The sequence below is a fragment of the Hypanus sabinus genome, chromosome 6 (genome assembly GCF_030144855.1).
Source record: "Hypanus sabinus isolate sHypSab1 chromosome 6, sHypSab1.hap1, whole genome shotgun sequence".
Classification (NCBI taxonomy): Eukaryota; Metazoa; Chordata; class Chondrichthyes; order Myliobatiformes; family Dasyatidae; genus Hypanus; species Hypanus sabinus.
In genome coordinates, this window is record NC_082711.1 from 7,779,532 (window position 1) to 7,797,517 (window position 17,986).

At 40.6% G+C, this 17,986-nt stretch overlaps 1 protein-coding gene across 1 annotated transcript in view; it reads left to right on the forward strand.

Moving 5' to 3' along the window:
* The window catches only part of slc39a4 (solute carrier family 39 member 4), a 59,134-nt gene that overhangs the window by 35,255 nt on the left and 5,893 nt on the right, over positions 1-17,986 (forward strand). Inside the window, exons 5-10 of the mRNA XM_059971303.1 lie at positions 1,329-1,506; positions 4,877-5,049; positions 10,276-10,413; positions 11,515-11,610; positions 13,949-14,000; positions 16,547-16,699. Of these exons, the coding sequence (XP_059827286.1) occupies positions 1,329-1,506; positions 4,877-5,049; positions 10,276-10,413; positions 11,515-11,610; positions 13,949-14,000; positions 16,547-16,699 (790 nt within the window). The remainder of the gene's footprint in view (positions 1-1,328; positions 1,507-4,876; positions 5,050-10,275; positions 10,414-11,514; positions 11,611-13,948; positions 14,001-16,546; positions 16,700-17,986) is intronic.

A 17,986-nucleotide genomic window follows, 5' to 3' on the forward strand; every position in this document is an offset into this window, starting at 1 on the left:
GTATGTAAGTGATTTCTAAGTTCCTTGATTTAAGCAGGAGATACTACTGTTCTTACAATGTTCACTGCACAGAACTTCATGCATCTGGGAATGTTAGGAAAGTTATCTGACCACCAGAGGGCAGAGCTGTATTATAGTTCAGTTTCACAAGACAAACTATAGGTGCTGGAAATCCGGAGCAAATGCTGAGCACCCACAGGGGAAAATGAACAGTCAAGTTTCTTGAGGATCTCTACCTGAAGCATTAACTTTCCATTTCCCTCCATCTGCTAATCTAAGCACTTCAGGAAGAAATACAGTGGATTCAGGTTAATTAGAGCATTTCAGGACCAATACATTTTAGCTCAATTAAGTGGCTGCCCAATTACCCAAATCTTCATTTTCATTGTAACATTCAAGATAATTGCAGATACCTTTTAAATTCTTTGTAGTTCCTAAATTGTTGAAGTGGTGAAGTTATTTCAATTTCACTCCTGGACATTTCTGACAATTCCAAGCCTGAGTGCTTGAAACCGTGGTGAGCAAAACAGTTCTGAATTTTCTTGCTGATTATTTCTCAAAAATCACTGCTTTTGAACACAAACACACGCAACTGGCATTATTCAAAAACTGTTCATTCCAAGCACAGTGTAGTTGGGCCATCAGTTTATTGGGGCAGCTGATTATTTGAGATAACACTTAAGGAACAAAATTGCTATACACAATAATAAAGAATATAAATTACAGTACAATAAGAAATACATATAAATTTTTAAATTAATTAAGTAGTGCAGAAAGAGGGCAAAATATGTAAACTAAATGGTGAGGTTCTGTACATGGGTTCGTTGCCCATTCAGTAATCTGATGGCAGAGAAATGTTTGCCAAGAAGTTTAATTACAAGTTCAAGTTTATTGTCATTCCACCATACACACGTATACCACCAGATGAAACAACGTTCCTCCCTGCAAAGTGCACAACACAGTGCATATGACACTTACACAAAACACATAAAGTAATAGTACTACAAATAAAGTAACAAATAATGATGCGCATATATGATACAAGTTAAAAGGTAAACAGTATAATGCCACTGGTGCTCTACACATAATGAGCAGGGAGTTCAATAGTCTCATGGCCTGGGTGAAGAAACTGTTTCCCATCCTGACTGTTCTTGTCCTAATGTTTTGGTACCTCCTGCCCGATCGTAGGGGGTCAAAGAGATTGTTGGACAGTTGACCAATCTTTACCTAATCTTCCAAACAAAATATATTTAGAAAGTTTGTAAGTTCAATGTAGAATATGAACTGATTGGCTCTTATTTCTTTACCTCTTTTCATTCTGTTTGTAGAAATGTTTTAGTTCCAGTGAAATAATGGCGATCCATCAGATTGCAGCCAATGAGATGATTTCCCAAAGCAAGTTTGTTCAACTGAGCCCTGCGTTAATTCAGCAGCTTCTAAGTCAGGCCTGCACCAGAGTTCAACAAGAGAAGGAACCACACAAATATCAGTTGACCACTGCGGAAAGTAAGGTCTCCAACAAATTGTTATGTACTGGCTTTCAGTAATTTTATAAATATGACACACATTTTGGTGAAATTTACTTACTTACTTCCCATTGATTGCACAAGTATTAAGTAAGAGAGCAAAGAAGTAGTGAGGTCACGTTCATGGATTCATTGTCCAATCTGAAATCTGATGGCGGAGGGGAGGAAGCTGGTCCTGAAACATTGAGTGAGTCTCATTAGACCATAAGACATAGGAGCAGAATTAGGCCATTCAGCCCATCAAGTCTGCTCCGCCCTTCCATTATGGCTGATCCCAGATCCCACTCAAACCCATACACCTGCTTTCTCACCATATCCTCTGATGCCCTGACCAATCAGGAAACTATTAACTTCTGCCTTAAATATTCCCACACACTTGGCCTCCACCGCAGTCTGTGGCAAAGCATTCCACAGATTTACTACTCTCTGGCTAAAAAAATCTCTCCTTACCTGTGTTCTGAAGGGTCGCATCTCAATTTTGAAGCTGTGCCCTCTAGTTCTGGCTAATCCCACCATAGGAAACATCCTCTCCACATCAACCCCATCTAGTCCTTTCAATATTTGGTAGGTTTTAATGAGATGCCCCCTGTATTCTTCTAAGTTCCAGTGAGTACAGACCCAAAGCTACCAAATGCTCCTCATATGTTAACCCCATCATTCCCGGAAACATCCTCATGAACCTCCTCTGGACTCTCTCCAATGACAACACATCCTTTCTGAGGTACCGGGTCCAATACTGTGAACAATTCTCCAAGTGCAGTCTGACTAGTGTCTTATAAAGGCTCAGCATTATCTCCTTGCTTTTATATTCAATTCCCCTTGAAATAAATGCCAACATTGCATTTGCCTTCTTTACCACAGAGACCTGGTCTTGCACATATAAAAACATATAAACATATGAACTTATAGAAACATAAAAAATTATGAAAGGGATAAATAAGATAGGGCAGGGAAGTTGTTTCTACTGGTAGGTAAGACTAGAACTATGGGACATAGCCTCAAAATTCAGGGGAGTAGATTTAGGACAGAGATGAGGAAGAACTGCTTTTCCAAGAGAATAGTAAATCTGTGGAATTCTCTGCCCAGTGAAGCAGTGGAGGCTACCTCCGTAAATGTATTTAAGACAAGGTTGGACTGATTTTTGCATAGTAGGGAAATTAAGAGTTACGGAGAACAGGCAGGTAGGTGAAGATGATTCCATGGCCAGATTAGCCATGATCTTATTGAATGGCAGAGCAGCTCAACGGACTAGATGGCCACCTGGTCCTATTTCTTATGTTGCACGTGGACTCCCAAGTCCCTCTGCACATCTGATGTTTGAACCTTCTCCCCATTTAGACAATAATCAGCACTAATGTTCCTTTTACCAAAATACATTATCATACATTTCCCAACACTTTATTTCATCTTTAGCCTATTCTTCCAATTTGTCTAGTCCTGCTGCAATCACATTGTTTCCTCAGCTATACATGCTTCTCCACCTATCCTCATATCATCTGCAAACTTTGCCACAAAGCCATCAATTCCATTACCTAAATCATCGATAATGTGAAAAGTAGTGGTCCCAATACTGACCCCTGAGAAACACCACTAGTCACCGGCAGCCAACCAGAAAAGGCCCCTTTTATTCCCATTCACTGACTCCTGCCTGTCGGCCATTCCTCTATCCATGCCAGTATCTATCCTGTAACACCATAGGATGTTATCTTATTAAGCAACCTCATGTGTGACACTTTATCAAACACCTTCTGAAAATCCAAGTAAATGACATCCACTGCCTCTCCTTTGGCTTTGTCCACCCTGCTTGTTACTTCTTCGGAGAACTCTAACAGATTTAAGACCATAAGATAGAGGACCAGAAGTAGGCTATTTGGCCCATCAAGTCTTCTCTGCCATTCAATCATGAGCTGATCCAATTCTTCCAGTCATCCCCACACCCCTGCCTTCTCCCCATACCCTTTTGATGCCCTGGCTAATTAAGAACCTATCTATCTCTGCCTTAAATACACCCAATGGCTTGGCCTCCACAGCCGTTCGTGGCAACAAATTCCACAGATTTACCACCCTCTGACTAAAGTAATTTCTCTGCATCTCAGTTCTAAATGGACATCCTTCAATCCTGAAGTCATGTCCTAGAATCCCCTACCATGGGAAATAACTTTGCCATATCTAATCAGGCAATATTTCCCTTTACTGAAACCATGCTGACTTTGACTTATTTTATCATTAGTCTCCAAGTACCCCGAAACCTCATCTTCAATAATAGACTCCAACACTTTCCCAACCACTGAGGTTAGACTAACTGGCCTATAGTTTTGTTTCTTTTGCTCTCCTCCCTTCTTAAAAAGTGGAGTGACATTTGCAATCTTCCAGTCCTCCACGACCATGCCAGAATCAAATGATCTTTGAAAGATCATGACCAATGCATCCGTTATCTCTTCAGCAACCTCTCTCAGGACTCTGGGATGTAGTCCATCTGGTCCAGGAGCCTTATCCACCTTAAGATCTTTGAATTTGCCAATCTCTTTTTCCTTTGTAATAGCAATGGCTCTCACTTCTGCTCCCTGACTCTCATGGACCTCTGACACACTGTTAGTGTCTTCCACAGTGATGACTGATGCAAAGCACCCATTAAGTTCATCTGCAATTTCTTTGTCTCCCATTACTACCTCACTAGCATCATTTTCCAGTGGTCCAATATCAACTCTCACCTCCCTTTTACTCTTTATATAACTGAAAAAACTTTTGGTATCCTGCTTTATGTTATTGGCCAGTCTGCCCCCTCATATTTCATCTTTTCCCTTCTTATGGCTTTTTAGTTGTCTTTTGTTAGATTTTAAAAGCTTTCCAATCATCCAACTTCTCATTACACTTTTGTTACCTTGTATGCCCTTTTCTTGGCTTTTATGCGGTCTTTAACTTCCTTTGTCAGCCATAGTTGCCTACCCCTACCATTTGAGAACTTCTTCCTCTGTGGGTCATACTATCCTGCACCTTGTGAACTATTCCTAGAAACATCAGCCATCTCTGCTTTATCATCATGCTATACCATCAGGATCCTATACCTCCACCTTTATGATAGCAATGTGAAGAGGACATGGCCTGGATGATGAACATCGGTAATGACGGTTGCCATCTTCTTGAGGCATCACCTTTCGAATGAAGGTTGCCATCTTCTTGACACATCACCTTTTGAAGGAGTCCTCAATGCTAAATAATCAATAAAGAAAAGAAAAATAATTTCCTGTAAATGCCCACAAGAAAATGAAATGCAAGATAGTGTATGGTGATAGATAACCGCTTTGAAAATGAATTTATTTGTCTTTATTTCAACTTTAACTATTTTCCAGAATTTATTTATGGATCAATTGCAACATTGATTATCAGTCTTTGTGCAGTGCTTGGGATCATAATTGTTCTCTTCACTAGCTGCACCAACGTTTATCAGTACGTCATTCAGGGCTTTATAAGCCTGGCTGTGGGGTCACTAACTGGCGATGCTGTGTTACATCTCATACCCAAGGTGAGCACACTTGAACTTCATTCTCTCATAACATTTGATATGGTGGTGTTGGTTGTTCATCATGTCTGATAATGACAGTAAACTTGTGTGGGAGTTTTTAAAATGGAAAAGCTGTTGCACTGGGCAGTTCCACTTCCCCCTGACTTTGGAAGTCTGGATCCAGCCGTCACAACTGGGGTCTTCCTTCATTGCAGTGGATGACCATGATATCTTCTGTACCTTGTCATGTCCATAAGACATAGGAGCAGAACTCGGCCATTTGCCCCATCGAGTCTGGTCCACCATTCCATCATTACTGATCCAAAGTTCCTTTCAGCCCCAGTCTCCTGCCTTCTCCAGCATCTCTTCATACCCTGATCAAACAAGAATCTATCAACCTCTGCCTTAAATGTAAATAAAGACCTGACCTCCACTGCCCCTCGCAGCAACAAATTCCACAGATTCACCATTCTCTGGCTAAAGAAATTCCTCCTCATTTCCGTTCTGAACAAACACCCTTCTATTCTGAGGTTGTGTCCTCTGGTCTTAGACTATCCCATCATAGGAAACATCCTCTCCACATCCATGCTATCAGGGCATTATTCGGTAAGTTTCGATGAGGTCGCCCTCTTATTCTTCAGAATTCTTGTGAATACAGGGCCAGAGCCATCAAACGCTCTTATACAACAAGCTGTTCAATCTGGAAACATTTTTGTGAACCTCCTTTGAACCCTCTCCAATATGAGCACATCCTGTCTAAGAACCTTCTCTCTACTTATGGCAACTTCACACACTTCATGCTCCCTGACACCTGGAACTTCCACCATCCTGCTAGTGTCTTCCACAGTGAAGACTGATACAAAATACTTGTTCAGTTCGTCTGCCGTTTCATTGCCCCGGCACGAATTTCCAGTGGTCTGACATCCACTCTCACCTCTCCTTTATACTTTATGTATCTGAAGAAACTTTTGGTATCACTTTAATATTATTGACTAGCTTACTTTTGTATTCCATCTTTACCTTATTAATTACTGTTTAGTTTCCTTCTTTTGGCTTTTATAAGTTTCCCAATCCTCTAATTTCCCACTAAATTTTGCTCTATTATATGCCCTTCCTTTTATCTTGGCTCTGACTTCTCTTGTTAACCACAATTGTGTCATTTTTCTTATAGAATACTTCTTCTTCAATGGGATGCATATATCCTGTGCCTTCTGATTTGCTTCCAGAAATTCTAGACATTGCTGCTCTGCGTCATCCTTGCCAGTGTTCTTTTCCAATCAATTCTGTCCAACTCCTCTCTCATGCCTATGTAATTCCTCTTACTCCACTGTAATACTGATACATCTGACTTTACCTTCTCCACCTGAAATATCAGGGTGAATTCAATCATGTTATGATCACTTGCCCCAAAATGAATTGAATTGACTTCAGTCCTATATTCACCCTTTCCAGTTTTACCCACCTTTTACGTTGCAGCACATCTTGTTGACTGCAATTTTGCCCGTTCAACAGCCTCTCCTCACTACACATTGCTTCTGTTTGTAAACCAGCTACCTTATCTTCAGCACTATTATCTGCCTTTTCTACAATACATCTTGCATTGAAATATATGCAACTCAGGACACTAGTCGCACCTTTTGATTCCTAATTTAGTCTGATGTTTTATCAACACCTGCCTCCACAACCTCTCCACTAACTGTTCTGACACTCTAGTTCCCATCTCCCTGCAACTCTTGTTTAAACCTCACTGTGCAGCATTAACAAACCTTCCCACAAGGATATTGGTCTCCCTCCAGTTCAGGTGCAAACCTTCCCTGGAAGAGAGCCCAGGGATCCAAAATTCTTACGCTCTCTCTCCCTAAAGCAACTCCTTAGCCACAAATTAAACTGTATAATCTTCCTGGTTCTGGCCTCGCTAGCATATGACGAAGGTAGCAATCCTGAGATCACAACCCTGGAGGTCCTGCCCTTTAACTTAGCACCCAACTCCCTGAATTCCCCATGCAGAATCTCACCAGCTGACCTACCCTTTGTTCTCCATGGAGCTTTGCAGAACCGCCTTCCTGGCCATGGTATCTCACTGTTCATCACATCCACCCAGTCTGCCAGAGTTAACAGGCATGTCCCCATCTTGAGGGATATGATGCCTGCCAGCTACCCTCACCTGGTTTAACCCACCTGGCGAAATAATGTACCGGGCTGTGGCCACTCTCACATGTAAACAGCTGCTTGGAGCAGCAGGTGAGAGCTGAGTGTCCAGTGGGGACCAAAGGTGAGTAAGCTGCCCCAGAATGGACATGACAAGCCCCTTCACCAGAGGTGATAGCCTTCCCTAGACTCCCCATACATCCCTACATTTTATATATTGAAAACTAATTAACTTTATTTGCTTGCTGCCTATGCAACTTGACTCTGTAATGGGAACGATGCAGTGTCAGTATGTAAGTATTAACAGTGTATATCTGAGTAGTTCCTCTTTAAATGATTGCTATCATTATGTTCCGTTCTGACTGCCTCATTATTGGAAGGATGTGGAAGCTTTAGAGAGGGTGCAGTGGAGATTTCCCTGGATTAGAGAACATACCTTGTGAAGATGGACTGAGTGAGATAGAACTATTCTCTTTGGAGTGAAGGGGCTGAGAGGTGACTTGATAGAGGTGTACAAGATGGTAAAAGGTATTGATTGAATGGATAGCTGGAGACTTCTTTTCTGGGGAGAGACATCATTGTAGAGTAAGAGCCATTTGAAAATAACATTTCTTGTCATGTGTGAGTGATAATTTGAAGTAGCAAGAGAGAGAGAGTGATTATTGCAGGGCGAGAACAAATCTTGTCAAGAGTATGCTTTATTTGAGCCAATAAAAAGAAAGGTGAGGTGTAAGTGTAGCAGCCATTGTCGGAGTGGGAGGCTTTGGTGAGAACAGGCTAGGATTTTTCTCTTTGGAGCAAAGGAGGATGAGACGTGGCTTTATAGAAGTGTATAAAATGATATGGGGCATAGATCGAGTGGACAGCCAAAGACTTTTTCCCAAGGCAGTAATGGCTCATATGAGGGGGCATAAATTCAACATGATTGGAGGAAAGTAGAGGGGGATGGATTCAGAGGTAGGTCTTTCACATAAAGAGTGTTCAGTGTATAGAATGCACTACTAGGGGTGGTGATAGACGTGGATACTTTAGGAAGATGTAAGTGAAGTCAAGTCAAGTTGAAGTTTATTACCATCTGACTGTACGTGTATATAATGAAATGAAACAACGTTCCTTCAGACCATGGTGCACCAACATATATCACACATGCAGCACATAAAACAAAATATTACCATAAATTCTATAAGTTAATAAAATATCATTCAAAATGCATGTTGTACACTGTATGGGTAAATGGTTAACTGTCAACTTGTCGTCTGGGTGACTAGACCTCGGTGGTGGCAGGGTATTGATTAGTGTCTCAAGCCTGAAGGAGGAAGCTGTTACTCAGCCTGGAAGTCCTAGTCTCTTCGAGGGACTCTTAGATAGGTACATTGATGAAAGAAAAATGGAGGGCCATATGGAGAGAAGGGTGGCAGGGTGGAGGTATAGCTCTACCAAAGGAGGTGTAAGGTGCTCCTTCCCTCTACTAGCCTGCAGGTCACTTTTGGGCAAGGTGTAGTATCTGCTTAGCCCCCTGATCAGGGTCATGTGAAGCAGGTGGTGGGTGGTCATATAAGCAGTTGATGCCTATCACAATTCCTGGTTATGCGACCACTGATGCCAGAGTATTGATGATGGCTGGGGTCACCCATCTTGTAAAGACACTGCCCAGAAGAAGGCAATGGCAAACCACTTCTGTAGAAAAATTTTCCAAGATCAATCATGGTGATAGAAAGCGAAAAAAATAATAAGAGCTTTAGATTAGAGGGAGATGGAAGACATGATCACCCACATCATACAACACAGCACATAATGAAGGTGATATGGAACAAAGCATTATGTTTATTTTAGAGTAGATTAAAAGGTCAGCACAACATTGTGGGCTGATGGACCCCTTAAGGTGCTGTGGTGTTCTATATTCTACGACATCTGTGGTCACAATTCACCACTATGCCAGCTATTGGTTCAGCCATACAAGTGTAATGACTTGCACATCATAAGCCTACTCCCATGGCTTCTCAGGCTGAAGATGCAGCGAGGTGGAATCAGAGAATAACGAGAGAAAAGAGAAACTCCTTTCCAGTTCCCTTAGCTGACTGAGACTGGTTCTGAAGGCCAATCAAGCCCTGAGAATTGTTAAGAATTTTAGAACAAAATAACAAAAGCCAGTTGGTCCTTTGAGCTTACTTTGCCATTTAATGACATCATGTACTGTACCTTGTCTGGCTTCTGCTGCAACCCCTTTTAATTCTTAAACACAAGAGATTCTGCAGATGCTGAAAATCCAAAGCAACATACACAAAGTGCTGGAGGAAATCAGCAGGTCAGGCAACTTCTATGGAACTAGATAAACGATAAACATTTTGGGCCAAAACCCTTGATAAGATAGTAATAGCAAATGGGTAGGAAATGTCTTACCCAGAGACATTACACTACCTCAATGAATTATAATTAAGAGTTAAGGTTCAAGGATCAACTTTATTCATTATATACATTCACATGTATTAGGAGTTTGCTTTGGGGGGTGTTGGCGTAGCATGCAACTAGAAGCAACAACATTCAACAACTATAAAAAATTATATATAAAAAAGTTAGAGGTTAAAATATGGATAAAGAATAAAATATAAAAATGGGGCAGCATGGTAGCATAGTGTTTAGCACAAAGCTTTACAATACAGGTGACCCAGGTTCAAATTACTCTGCTGCCTGTAAGGAGTTTGTACATTCTCCCCATGACTGTGTGGTGCTCCGGTTTCCTCCCACAGTCCAAAGACATATGGGTAGGTAGGTTAATTAGTTGTTGTAAATTGTCCCATGACTAGGCTGGGGTTAAATCAGGGGATTTGCTGGGCAGTGTGGCTCAAAGGGCTTATTCCATGCTGAATCTCAATAAATAAATAAAATGAACATAAATACGTAAATACCAGCATGTATTTTCAATGTAAACAGTATTATAAAAAGTGGTTTAAAGTGTTTAAGTGAACAGCAAGACCAAAGGAGAAGAAACAATTTAATGAGGGTTGAAGAGGATGGTGAGAAATATTGACTTGATGGCCTGACTGTCCTGTTTTCATGATACGTACTTAAAGAAAGATTGCTTTACCTGCTTCTTTCTAGTTTCTTGGCATGCACTCTCATGGGAATAGTCTCGTACACATGCCAGAGTCTCACATCTGGAAGCTGTTGGCTGTTCTAGGAGGCATCTATGCTTTTTTTGTGATGGAGAAGCTATTTGGAATATTCATAAAAGATGATGTAAGTTGTTTTATTTTAATAAAGAATATATAATGTATGTAAAGGCTAACTGTCCAATTCTACTCTTCTTCCATACCTTTGCACATGAATTTTCAATGTATAAATCTATGCCTTTGCCCTGTACTGTTTGCAGCAGAACAACAAATTTTGCATTATTTATGTCAATGATCGAAAATCTGATTTGGGGAGGCACAAGACATTTCCTGCATCCTTTTAGGTTTCAAGTAAAGCAACAGTTCTGATCTGCATCTCACAGCTTTTCATAGTAAGCGTTCGGCACAGACTAGAAGGGCCGAGATGGCCTGTTTCCATGCTGTAATTGTTATATGGTTTATTATCTTTCTTTCCTCTCTTCCTCGAATTACTCTTATTAATCTAAAAGATAAGACACAGGAGCAAAATTAAGCCATTTGACCCATCGAGTCTGCTCCGCCATTGCATCGTGGCTGATTTATTATCCCTATCAACCCCATTCTCCTGTCTTCTTCCCATAACGTTTGATGCCCTTAATAATCAAGAACTTATGCACCTCCACTGTAAATGTACTCAATGACTTGGCCTCCACAGCCATCTGTGACAATGAATTCCACACTTTCACCATCCTCTGGCTAAAGAAATTCCTCCTCATCTCTCTTCTAAGTGGACATCCCTTGATTCTTAGGTTGTGTTCTCTGGTCCTAGACTCACCCACTAACCTCTCCAAGTCCATCCTACCTACACCTTTGAATATTTGGTAGATTACAATGAGTCACCTTTTCATTCTCCTAAACTCCAAAGAGCACAGGCCTAGATCAATTCTATCAACAGATTAGCTCTGCATGTGTCACCAGGGCAACTATTATCCCTGTCCCATAAGAGACATTCACTTTGGTCTCTCCATCAACATAAAACTAACTGTTCCAGTCTAAAACCTGAAATATTAATTATTTCTTTCAGCCTGATGAATGCTCTGAGCATTTTCTGTAGCACATGACAAGCACAGAGCATTATATTAACAGTATTCACAAGAAACACATAAATTTGACACAATTTTTACAGGAATAAACACTGCCGCATTGATTAAGTGATCGCAAATAATGTCGTTCGTGTTTCTGGTTTCAGGTTGAAAAGGGCCATCACCACTGTGACCATGAGTTGGCACTGCAAGCATTTAAAAAGAATCAGAAGAAAAAACAGACAACATCCCAGGTTGAACTGGTAAGTGTAGACTTGCTTTTGGAGGACTTTACAGTTCATGTTATATGTGTTTTTGATTTATTTATTTTTAATGCTATTTTGTGCGATTTGATTGGGGCACTTAGACACGAGCTGCAGTCAACGACACAGTGCTAAACTGAACTCTCCTAGTCTGTATCGAGGACTCTGCAGTTCGATGTTCTATACTCAGTATCTTATACACTCGTTTTTTTAAAAATATATTTGCACGATTTGTTCTTTTTTTGCACATTGGGTGTTTGATGTTTTAGCGAGTTCTATTGTGCATCTTTGTTTCGAGGCTGCTTGTGGGAGGAAGAGTCTCAGAGTAGTGTACTGCACACTTACTTTAATTCTTTGAATCTTTAAAGCATCAATTACAAACTCAGACCCCAACCTGTATTTTTTCATCTTTCCTGTACTATACATTCCCTTATTTATTAAGGTGGATTATTTCTCGATTCAGCTAGAAATAGGGCGAAACTGGCAGAGAATGTTACATGATTTGGTTGATGAGACCTTCCTTTCACCACTGTTGGATTCTGATGTTTTGATCCAACATTCTCTCAGAAGTCAGAAAAAAGGCACAAAACTTGTTACTTCATAATCATTTTATTAAGCACAAAGAGAGTTGAAACAGGAGCATAGGCTAGTGAGTGAAGGGAGAGGGAAGCAGAAAGAAGAAAAAGATGGTGGCAGGGCGTGGTTAGCTCTTTTTATACTCCACAGATAAGAAACATTCCATTCAAATTTGCAGAAATCAGATAGCTGCTATTCAATAGTGACTGCACCAGAGAAGCTTCCAAAGCTGTCCAGAATTATACAAAGGAGAGTAACCACTATGGGGTACACTGAACAACTGTGTATACATACTGTGGCCACTAGGAAGCATATTAAACATAAAATACGTCAATTGTTAAACTACACAAAGAAGATAACAATTGAACAGTCTAAACCAACACCACTGATAGCCCAGTGCTTAAATTACTGAACTAAGATCTGGACTGTTGATCTCAGAATGTGAGTGTAAGTTCTCCTATAGCAGCTGGAAAATTTAAATTCAAACACCCCAATACATCTGGAATTGAAAGCTGAGGATCCATAGTGGTGATTATGATGCTGATGGCTTATTATAAACCTCATCTACGTCACTGGTATCCATAAGGGAAGGATATCTGCCAGCTGATCAGGTAAAATTATGACTCCACATCCATTGAAGTTTTTGATTCCCAGTTTAGAACACAGGAGAAAAGCACAGCCCTGCAGAGGCCCTTTGGCTGTGCCGACCTTTTAACCTACTCTGAGATCAATCTAATCATTCCCTCCCATACGTAACCCTCTATTCTGTCATCCGTGTTCCAGTTTAAGAGTCTCTATAACATCCCAAATGAATCTGCCTCTCCCACCACCCCTGGCAACACATTCGATGCACCCACCACTCTCTGTGGAAAAATATTACCTCAAAGCATAGCCCTCTATACTTTCCTCCAATCACCTTAAAATTATGCCCTCTTGTATTAGCCACTTCCACCCTGGGAAAAAATTTCTGGGTATCCATTTAATCTGTGTCTCTTATCATCTTGTACACCTCTATCATATCATCTCTCATCCTCTCTAGGCTCCAAAGAGAAAGTCCTAGCTCACTCAACCAGTCCTTGTAAGACACGCTCTCTGGTCCAGCTACATCCTGATAAATCTTTTCTGCACCCTCTCTAAAGCTTCCATTTCCTTCCTATAATGAGGTCAGACCTGAACACAATATTTCAAGTGTGGACTAACCAGGGTTGTATCGAGCTACGGCATTACCTCACAGCTCTCAAACTCAATCCCCCGACTAATATAGGCCAACACACCACACATTTTCTTAACCATGAGTTATACAGCTCTCGTTACATGCACATGTAGTTCAACTCTTTGAGTGATTATGCAGAAAGTTTGAAGTTAATAGCTCATCAGGGGTGATTGATAAGTTTGTGGCCTAGGTAGAAAGGAGATGTTATTAACTTCAAACTTTCTGCATAATCACTCAAAGAGTTGAACTGCATGTGCGTGTAACGAGAGCTGTATAACTCACCTCCTTCTATCTTAGGCCACGAACTTATTAATCACCCCTGCCGTGGACACTTTCTGGAGATCCAAGATCCGTATGCTCCATGACTGCTGGACTACGTGTGTAAATATAGGAGGGGACTATGTTGAAAAATAAATATGCTAGGTTTTCTAAAATTGACTCTTTCTACCTTAGGGTACAAACTTATCAATCACCCCTCATACATGATCACCCACATTATACAACACAGCACATAACAATTAATCATCTCCTTACTGTTTCCATGCTTAGATGTCCTCAGATGTGTCTTTAGAAGGTGACTTTGGTCAACGCTCTAATAAAGGTATGTTTGCCTTCAAGTAATCAAAAAATATTCATATTTTGTTGGATTGCGAAGATCTTGGATCTGAATTTCATTCATCTTGCAGCCACCTTGGGAATTTCTCTACAGGTGAGGTGAAATCACTGCAAAGTTCTGTTCAAAAACTACACTCAGTGATTCAGAAACAGCTTTTTCCCTTTCAGAATCAGAATTATTATCACGGGCATGTGACGTGAAATTTGTTAACTTAGCAGCAGCAATTCAAGCAATACATAATCTAGCAGAGAGAAAAATAATAATAAATAAAATAAAACTTAATAAATAAACAAGTAAATCAATTACATATATTGAATAGATTATTAAAAAATGTGCAAAAACAGAAATACTGTATATTAAAAAAGTGAGGTAGTGTCCAAAGCTTCAAAGTCCATTCAGGAATCAGATGGTAGAGGGGAAGAAGCTGTTCCTGAATTGCTGAGTGTGTGCCTTCAGGCTTCTGTATCTCCTACCTGATGGTAACAGTGAGAAAAGGGCATGCCCTGGGTGCTGGAGGTCTGAAATAATGGACGCTGTCTTTCTGAGACACTGCTCCCTAAAGATGTCCTGAGTACTTTGTAGGCTAGTACCCAAGATGAAGCTGACTAGATTTACAAACCTTCTGCAGCTTCTTTCGGATCTTCATCAGATTAGCAAATGGTTCACGAATCCATGAACATTATCTCATTATTCCATTTTATCAAAACTATTTATACATTTTAATAACTCACAGTAATTTTATTTCTTTGTATTGAATGGCTGTTGCAAAACAACAAATGTCACATCATAAAAATCAGTAATAATCTGATTCTGATACAGAAGGATAAACAATGAGGAGATTCAGATTAATTTATCACATGTACATCAAAAAGTACAGTGAAATGCATTGGCTGTATTAGGATGAAGAGCCCTTGAAAGTGAGTCTGTAGGTTATCAAAACAGTTCAGTAATGGGATGAGTAAGTTATCCCCTCTGGTTCAGGAGCCTGATGGTTGGGGGGGAGGGGGTGGCTAATAACTGTTTCTGAACTTGGTGGTGTGGGTCCTGAGGTTCCTGTACCTTCTTCCTGATGAGTGCAGTGGGAAGACAGCATAGTGGGGCCAGATGATGGATGCTGCTTTCACACGACAGCACTCATGTAGATGTGCTCAGTGGTGGGGAGACCTTTACTCTCGAGGGACTGTGCCATATCCACTTACCTTTTGTAGGTTTTACCGTTCAAGGGCTTTGGTGTTTCCATATCAGGTTGTGATACAGCCAATCAATATACTCTCCACCACTCATCTATAGAAGTTACCAAATAGAAGTACAGAGTATCTGTACTGAAAAGGTCACTTCATTATAGGATGTGGAATCTTTATAGAGGGTGCAGAGGAGATTTACCAGGATGCTGTGTGGATTAGAGAGCAAGTCTTATGAAGATTAGACTGAGCAAGCTATGGTTTTTCTCTTTAGAGCAAAAGAGGATAGGAGATGACATTACAGAGGTGTACAAGATGATAAAGTGCATAGATAGACTAGACAGCCAGATACTTTTTCCCCGGGCATAAGTGGCTATTATGAAGGCCATAGTGTTAAGCTGTTTGGAGGAAAGTATTGGGAAGATGCCAAAGGTAGATTTCTTACACAAAGGTTGATGATGTGTGGAACACGCTGCTGGGGTGGTGATAGAGGCAGATACATTAGGAATATTTAAGAGACTTTTAGATAGACACGTGGATGAAAGTAAAATGAATGGCTACATGGGAAAAGAAGGGTTAGATTGATTTTTTGGAGTAGGTTGAAGAGTTAGTATACTATTATCGGTCAAAGGGCCTGTACTGTACTATACCCTTTAAAAATAAGACCATAAAATATAGGAACAGAATTAGGCTATTTGGCCCATTGAGTTTGCTCCGCCATTTCATCATGGGCGTTCCACTTTTTCTGTCAGCCCAAATCTCCCGCCTTCCCCCATATCCTTTCATGCCTTGGCCAATCAGATGTTTAATATCATTTCTAGTACACAAGTGTAAAGGAGAACAGCAGAATTGATACTCCGGATCAGACACAGCACAAAATAAAACAATAAGATAAAGAACACGACAATAATAAAATCACAATAAATATAAGTACATAAGTTAGCTTATGTACATAGATTGATTGTATGACCATAAAATGCCACTAGGCACAGGAGTGTCTGTACATAAGGTGACTGACAGGAAATGTAGTGGTTGGGGTGTGGAGAGGTGGGTTAGTGGGTGGAAGTGTTGATCAGCCTTACTGCCTGGAGAAAGTAACTGTTTTTTTGGGTTTAGTGGTCCTGGTGTAGATGCTGTGTAGCCTCTCTCCCTGATGAGAGTGGGACAAACAGCCCATGAGCAGGATGGGTGGGATCTTACATTACTAGCCCTTCTCCAGCATACTTCTGTATACATGTTACTGTTTTATGTTCTGGTGAACCAACGAGACAACACTCAAAGGAATTACATCACAACATACTGTACTGCTTATGAGCACAACAAAACTTTAATAACCTCCCTTTTCTACAGCTTTGCGGGTTCTTCCGTACATGATCGTGATTGGTGATAGCATCCATAACTTTGCCGACGGGCTGGCTCTGGGAGCAGCTTTCTCTGTCTCCTGGAAAACAGGGCTTGCCACAACACTTGCAGTTTTCTGTCATGAGCTTCCTCATGAAATGGGTAAGATTTGATTTTCTTGTTTAGTGCTCCCTGATAAATGAAACTTCAGCTCTGATTATTTATTCCTACAGATATTTTATGGAGTTGGATGTTTATCCTTCACCACAAAATACCTAAATGAAAATTTACTTATTTTTTCTGTCCATAAAGACCTTAAGTTTCCTCTGAGTTATTTTGGGCCCCTTTGTTTATGATTCAGGTACTTAAAGATTAGCTTTATTTATCACATGTACATCAAAACATTGAAATACACAGTGAAATGCATCATTTGTGACCAACACAGTCTGAGGATGTGTTGGGGCAGACCACAAATGTTGCCACACTTCTGGCACCAACATAGCATGCCCATGACTTACTAACCTTAATCTGTATGTCTTTGGAATGTGGGAGGAAACTGGAGCACCCAGAGCAAACCCACGTGGTCACAGGGAGAAATTCAAAGTCCTTACAGACTGCAGTGGAAATGGAATTTCCATTATTCATTGCTAGCACTGTAAAACATTACACTGCACTGCCCTACATACATAGAATATAGAACAGTACAGAAGAGGTACAGGCTTTTCAGCCCACAATAGTGTGCTGAATTAATAAAACTAGTATTTAAATGCCTAACTAAATAAGCCTCTTCTGCCTCCACAAAGTCCATTCCATGCCTTCTTGAAAGCCTCTATTGCATTCCCCTCCAGCACTACCCCTGACAGCTCATTCCAAGGCACCTACCTACCACTCCCTATGTAAAAAAATTGCACGACATAATTCCTTTGAACTTATCCATTTAAACACTAAACATTAATAATGTTTAAAGTGGATATATTGGAATGATCATGTTTGGAGCAAACAGGATTAAAGGCGACTCAGCAGAGGTGTACAAGATAAGAGGCATAGACTGAGTGGACAGTCAGAGACTATTCCAGAGTTGAAGTAACTAATAACAAGGGGCATAATTTTAAGATGATTGGAGGAAAGTATATGGAGGACGTCGTAAATACAGTTATTACACAGCGATCGGTGGTTGGGTAAAATCACACTGCCAGGGTGGTGGTGGAAGCAAATGCATTAGGGACATTTAAGAGACTCTTAGCTAGGCACATGGGTGATAGAAAAATGAAGGGCTATGTGGGAGGGAAAGGTTTGATTGACTTTAGAGTAGGTTATGGAGGAATTTAAGGTGGGGGGTTATATGGGAGGCAGGGTTTGAGGGTCGGCACAACATTGTGGGCCGAAGGGCCTGTAATGTGCTGACCTGTTCTATGTTCTATGTTATATGGTTGGTGCAACATCATGGTC